Genomic DNA, 6599 nt, shown 5'->3' with positions numbered 1-6599 from the left:
TAGCTCCAGTACAATCAAATCAGATCATCATGAAAGGCAGTGAAGCATGTCTCTCTTAATGCAGGTCAATCCAAAGTCTGGCCAGCTTCATTACATAAGAAGCTGTATTTTAACCCAATGAACACAAGTATAAACCATTATCATCTGTGCCTAGTGAAGTGCTGCATTGCCACCTTTTTTTCTTTTAACTGAGTGTAAAAGATCTACTGTATTAAAGAAACATCACAGACATGCTGGACATGCTTCCACCTCAGCTCACTACTAGACCTTCCTTACAATCTCTGTGCATGAACAGCAGTTACTGGAAAGGAAGACAAGTGATTTCCACCCCACCCCAAACAATATTATTGGTTGCCAATGGTCAGTTCTTAGAAAATACAGTTATGTTTTAGTGCTCAGAGTACCTTTTAACCACTTTTGCAACTGTTCATTAGCCACAGCCTTTATAGAAAGCAGAGGCTTCTATTAAAAGGAAACTTAATGAATTCCAAATGAAGATGAAAATCCATAGGGGAATGCACTTTTTTTTTTTTAAAAAAAAGACAATCATAAATGTCACCATTAGACAACATAAGACTCCATTTGCAATTAATCCCTTTTAAAGCAAAGGAGTCCAAAAGTATTAACATACTAGTCCTAACAGTCTTATCAAAGCTTACTTGAACTTTTTCTACTGAACACATAAACRTATTCATAAGAGTAACTTACTACTGTTTTTTTGGAGCAAACACACACTTGCACCCCATTTGAGAATTTTCACGTTTAGCTGAAACTCTCCCAACATTTAGTGAAACCCGGACTGTGCATATCTAGCCTGTTGGCACCACTACAATATTGAGCCAAGAGTCAAAAAATCTGGTTTTACTCAAATGCAAATACTTGAGCAAGCAATGTTCAAAACCAGAATTTTGAATGTACTGCATGAATCTAGTACCAACAGCTGCTACAGGACAGCATTGTTTATCTCCATATAGGAAACACCAASATTAAAATGAGTTTTGTACAGGAACTGGTCACAATAATCTGAACACATTCATGATTTCTTCTGACCTCTGAAAATACATTTGATTGTGACCCGTGTATTTTATTCTCATAGATGAATTTCCTTTCTATTTAAAGGAATATATCATCTTTTTTTCTTTTCCTATTCATGCTGCAGTCTTTTCATAGCAAGTTATGGTGCACTCCTTTCAAATCACTGACAGTATCAGCTGAGTTTCTCTCCCTCAGCATTTGCTCTCATGCTTGTTGTAAGCCACTCTGCAGAGAAAACAGCATCACTGTCCAGCTGATGCTAAGTTTTACTATCTCTCTTCACATGTCTATAGGTTATTTTCCTACCCCCTACAGCCTCTGAACAGTAATCTTGGCTTCTCCAGTCAGCTTCTCTAGTAAGTCTCATTTTGTTCTGTTGTAGTTTGTCTTCTCTTCCAGACAACAACCTCTAAGACAGAGGCTGCCTTTATCTGGCTGTCTTGTATCTCTCCCTGCATATACAGCTGGAATTTCACCAAGAAATCCCACTGCTTGTTCCAATTTCAATTAGACCAAGCCCTAAGTCTTCTGCATAGCTTTCAGAGTATTTCACAGGAAGCCTTATTTCACCCCACTGGTCTAGCTAYATGGTTTTGAGTCCTTTTTACCAAAAATTCCTACCTCTTCTAAAAGTACCAGTATTTTTCTATTCTCCTTCAAAAAAAGTAAATCCTAATCATGAAAAATGAAGAGTTACTAAACATCTGCCAAATTAAACTGTGGGTCAGTAATATCAAGTTGATCTGCATAGGAAGTTTCTTCTATAAAAAAATTTCACCTTAATGAAAAGCAGCTAAGACAGCATTAGAGATGAAATCTTTAGTACTCCAACTCCAGAAGTGAATTCTACTTCAAGAGGTACATGCCTTCTGAAGTACTGTTTTTGTAAAGCCAAAATATCAAAAATATGTAAGTTTTGCTGGCTTTATGCCAGTCTTTTTATTTGATTGCTGAAAACTAAGGTAAGGAAGATTCTGAAAAGAGTTACAAATTTGCGTGAGCACTCTAGAACTTTTAAAAGAAGTACACATATGGAAATGCTTAAAACACTTAACTATGATCTTCACTAAAGCAGACAATTTCCATTTCACTCAAAGAAAAGCTGTAAAAGAGCAAAGCCTCAGATCCTAAACACAACCATTTTTAATGAATATTTATAAAGGAGTTAGCCTCTTCTGCAGCTTCCTTCCAGTCTGTTTTATGAAAAAAACTGCTACAGAAATCTGTATTGCTGTGTTCACACTATCCCCAAGAGATTGAACAATTATATTAAATAACGTGACTATTCTTTCAGTGTTGAACGTGATCTGACAAAATGCGAGTTAATGCAGGTAGTAGCTTAAAAAAAGCTTAGTTTTAGCTTAGAACTAGATTCTAGGCCTACTAATGTGAATTAACTTTACTTTATACACCTTCACAAGTCAGAAATTTATCATCACTAATTTAAAACACACCAATAGACTCAGGAGTTCAGTGCACATAATATATCCAACAGATTTCACTTTAATACTTCTCTATCAACACTTTTCAGAGCAATTTGCTTGTATCCTTTCAGAAGCATATCCAATATCTATCTGTCTTTGAAGGCATCTGCTAAGTAAAAGAGCAATCTTTTCATTTCAACATAAATTCACAATCCAAACTATATTTTAGAAGCAATTAGTCCCTGCTTTTCCATCCCCTTAGTCAAACTTTGTTAGTTCATCTCTGCTAAGAAAAAATCTGCAGTATCTATCCTTTTACCAGTGCAATTCATTACTAACCGCAATTACTAACTCCAATAAAGGCAGACACACTGTATCACGAGGAATAACACTACCATACAGCTAAGGGTATGCATGGTGCTGCTGAAATAAATACAGACAATAACACCCACTAGTTCAAGATCCTGACTGAAGTCTTAAGGGTTTTTCAAACTACAGTTTGAATGTCATGATAGTCACCTCTACCTCTGCTAAATAACACTGCCTGCATGGAACTTCTATCACTACAAAATTGATAGACTCAAAAATGATACTCATAAGAGCTGTTTAATTATGAAAGTTTCAATACAGTGCCAACAGTACACCAATTAACTTCTCAGACTTTACAAAATTGTAGCAGTCAAATCAGAACTAAAGAGCAAATAGACACTTATTAACATGGTTTATTTGATGTTAAAGCCAGGTGAACAGCTTCTTTCCAAAGTAATTCTTCCTGCACTTCTTTCCAGAATAATTTAGTCTGTAAAGAAAAAGAAAGATCAGTTCCACACAACTAGTGAAATTAACATTTTTTACACTCAGACCTTTGTAACACCTGAACAACCAGATCCCAAACCAGCCAGGTGAACTATACTGAACCCTATCTTTGAAGAAAGGCAATTTCACAGTACTGCCGTGACACTTGGCAACAGCCTAAATCACAGCACTTCTGCAGAAGCAACAAGCTAACAGTTGTTTTGTCAGCCTTCTGTTTAACAGCCTAGGCTCAGTCCAACAGCTCCCAGACTGTTCAAATTAAAATGAATCATACTCTGAAAGTTTATAATAAAATTTGTTTGTAATGGTTTCTGTCCACAGCACATCCAAACAATTATGTTTCTGTAGCAGAGATCTAAAATGTAAATCAGAACTTGTATAAAAGGCTATCAGGTTTGTACACAGTTTACTTGATGTTAAGTACTGGTAAGAAAATACAAAATAGTTTCTAAAACAGAAGATAAACAACTTCAATCCATTTAGGACATAAAAAAAACAACGTATGCTACCTTATATATAACATACCAACACTGTTGAAAAAGGAAAAATTAAGCCTTGTTTAGGATAAACTGAATCTACAGTTTGATCAGTAAATCTGAGAACTACCTACTGCTTCAGTCTCTACTAGCTAAGTATTTCATGTAAGAACGTTAAGCCACAAATGCACAACTCAGGAGCAAGCACAACAGTGATTTGTAAATACTGAAGTGTTCCTTAATCTTAAACTCTGCACTGGGTTCTATCAGGACAAATCCAATGGTCTTAGCATGAATCAACAGTAGACCCATGTGATAACAACATGCTATCAAATGTCCATTCTAACAAAGCACTTAAAGTCTTACCTGTTTTCCATTTTCTATCTGAGGTATGTTCATTTACTGAAATAAAGCAAGAAGTATTATTGATAAAAGAACAGTCTCATCCAAGTTCTATTATTGCAAAAGGTTTAGCTTTTGACATGCTAAATCGCTTTTTTCAATTAGCGCAGTGAAACGTAACAGGAAAACTCAGGGAAGTTTTAACTACTGCATAGGCTAAAAACTTACATTTCATGCATTCCTCAAACTTGAGGTGGGAGCTAGCCATAGCAATGTAGAGCTCTACAATACTTAATGCAATTAAATGTTCACTTCTATCTACAGGCCACAATTGTTTCGAGGGCTGATCCATGCTTCCCATTTTGGTCACATTTGTTTTATATATATATATATATATATATATATATATATATAAGCATTTCTAATTGTTTGGAAGGCTAACATGTCAAAGCCTGTAGTAGCAGTTACACTGAAAGGTTGTTTTTACACTACCTCATCTCAGATTATATAGGTCATTACTATAAAAGCAAGCAGGAGATGAGGTGCTTCTCAGAACACTTGTGAACTTCTATGCAAGTCCAACTAATTACAGGAGAAAGGGTTAGACAAACTTTTAATACACTTTTCTTGTAACTGCAGGAGAAACAGCACAGGAATTCTGAAGGAATAGAAAGCAAAACAGAACACTAAACAAAACTAGAGGAGCTAGACATCATAACACACACTGCTATGTAGAAAAAATTTAAATATGATTCAGCATGCCAAGTTTACACAATCACATGGTATGTAGCCCAAGGCCTATACAGATTTGCCTAAACAGGTCTCAATCAAGTGACTACGTACTTCAGAGGTAAATAGACTTTTCACACATGTAGGCAGACACCAAAACTGTCTTGATTGATTCAATTGATTTAAAATTCCTACAGATGGCTGTGAGAAACAGTGCTGTACCACACCATACCATTATGTTCAAACATGCATTTTTCAAAACAAAGCTTTAAAAGCGTACTTTGCAAGCTTATTTCTGTGAGGCAGTTTAGTTCTGTGAGGAGAACCTTCACATCCAGGTTCTCCAAAAGGCAAGCCAATTAATCTGTCTTTAGTTTAAGCTTTATGTAAAGACACCAGAACTAACAAATACGCTCTAACCCACATATACTTCTCAACTGAAAGATCATTTAAAGCACTGAATGAATTTCAAAGCCAGAACAGTTCTCTTACTGAGATGGCAAGATGGCACACTCATTTGAGGTATGCCTGGTACAAGACTCACATCTGTTGTGCAATTATCACAGCACATGACCCCAGCCTTAAAGCATAAACATTTTAGAAGCTGAAGAAATTTAAATGAGCTCAACTATACTAGTAAGTGATAGTCACTTAACCCTTTGATAAAGGGAATTATAAGAGTCAGTAACAGCTACTTCCAAGCAAAGAATTCTTAGGGAGAGGAACCTCACACATATTACTGATACCAGCCCAATGCTAAATGACTCACTTGCGCTGCACAACATGATGCATGTTACACTATTACTGCTACAGTAAGTTTTCTTTTCTTCTACTGTTACACTGTAAATGGTTGTATAACTTCACTATTAAACCAGCAGTAAAGCAGAAAGTCTTTGAATCTTATCTAGGTAAGCAGTAGGTAGCAGTAACGTTAGTTTACTTCCAGCCAACAATATACCTGTGAGATTTATGCTATTTTCAGTGAAGAGAACCTAAATTCACATCAGTAAATTGGTGTCTTAAAATTTGTAATTCAGGTCAAGAGTTAGAAGTATTACAAGCTGACAACTGGTTTCCAACAACCATCTCAAATGCACTAAGCTGTAGTATGACTAGTTTTCATGAAGACACATGAACTACTTAACAAAGATCAAGTTATACGTGCAATTGCACTGTACTACTTTGAACCAGAATCTGGGCGGTTTTGACCCAATGCCTCAAATGATACCATTTAGTTTACCAGCTTTCCTCACATCGGGAACTTCTTATATTAATGCTATTTTATTAACATCAAAACTCTTGTTTGCTGTCTGCCAAACAAATTTTATTTTTAAGTTACACAGAATAAAACTGATTTATGTAGTTATCTGAACCCTTAAAGGGTAGAAGTGAGTTTAATGCAAGATGTAGGCAGGCAAAGCAGTACAGTGCTTCCATTAAAAGGATGAATAAAGAGTGTTTCGATGATATGTAATTCAGTCACAACATCCACACTCATTTTTTCAGTACCTGCTAGATACTTCATTTCTGATGAAGAAATCCAAGAAAGTAGAAAAAAGCAAAAGTGAATATTAGTAAAGTTCAAGATGTTAAAGCAATTTATAGCAGCTATAGAACTATCAAAACCCAGCCCCCCCCCTTCCTTTCACTGTTTAAAAACCCACTTAGTTGCAAAGCTTACTTCCCCCCTGCCAAAACACAAAGAGCACAGCTGCTGCTGAAGATAGTGGCTATTCCTAGGTTATTCCTCAGCTTCCCCTCCCTGCATGTCTCCCCC

At 36.0% G+C, this 6599-nt stretch overlaps 1 protein-coding gene across 3 annotated transcripts in view; it reads right to left on the bottom strand.

The window, feature by feature from the left end:
- Window positions 1-3046: 3046 nt before the first annotated feature.
- Window positions 3047-6599, bottom strand: part of RPS24 (ribosomal protein S24) — a 5445-nt gene continuing 1892 nt past the window's right edge. For 2 of the 3 annotated variants that reach the window (XM_085312307.1, XM_085312309.1), the window contains 3 exons: window positions 6332-6349; window positions 4118-4153; window positions 3047-3258 (listed from right to left, as the gene is read on the bottom strand). In XM_085312307.1, coding sequence (XP_085168433.1) covers window positions 6344-6349 — 6 coding nt within the window. In that variant the 3' untranslated portion in view covers window positions 3047-3258; window positions 4118-4153; window positions 6332-6343. The remainder of the gene's footprint in view (window positions 3259-4117; window positions 4154-6331; window positions 6350-6599) is intronic. The other variant, XM_085312310.1, reaches the window with a different exon arrangement.

Source organism: Rhea americana, unplaced genomic scaffold (genome assembly GCF_003343005.1).
Source record: "Rhea americana isolate MKP2758 unplaced genomic scaffold, rheAme1 scaffold_36, whole genome shotgun sequence".
NCBI lineage: Eukaryota > Metazoa > Chordata > Aves > Rheiformes > Rheidae > Rhea > Rhea americana.
The sequence above is the reverse complement of the archived record's forward strand: the minus strand, read 5'-3'. Positions and strand labels throughout refer to the sequence as shown.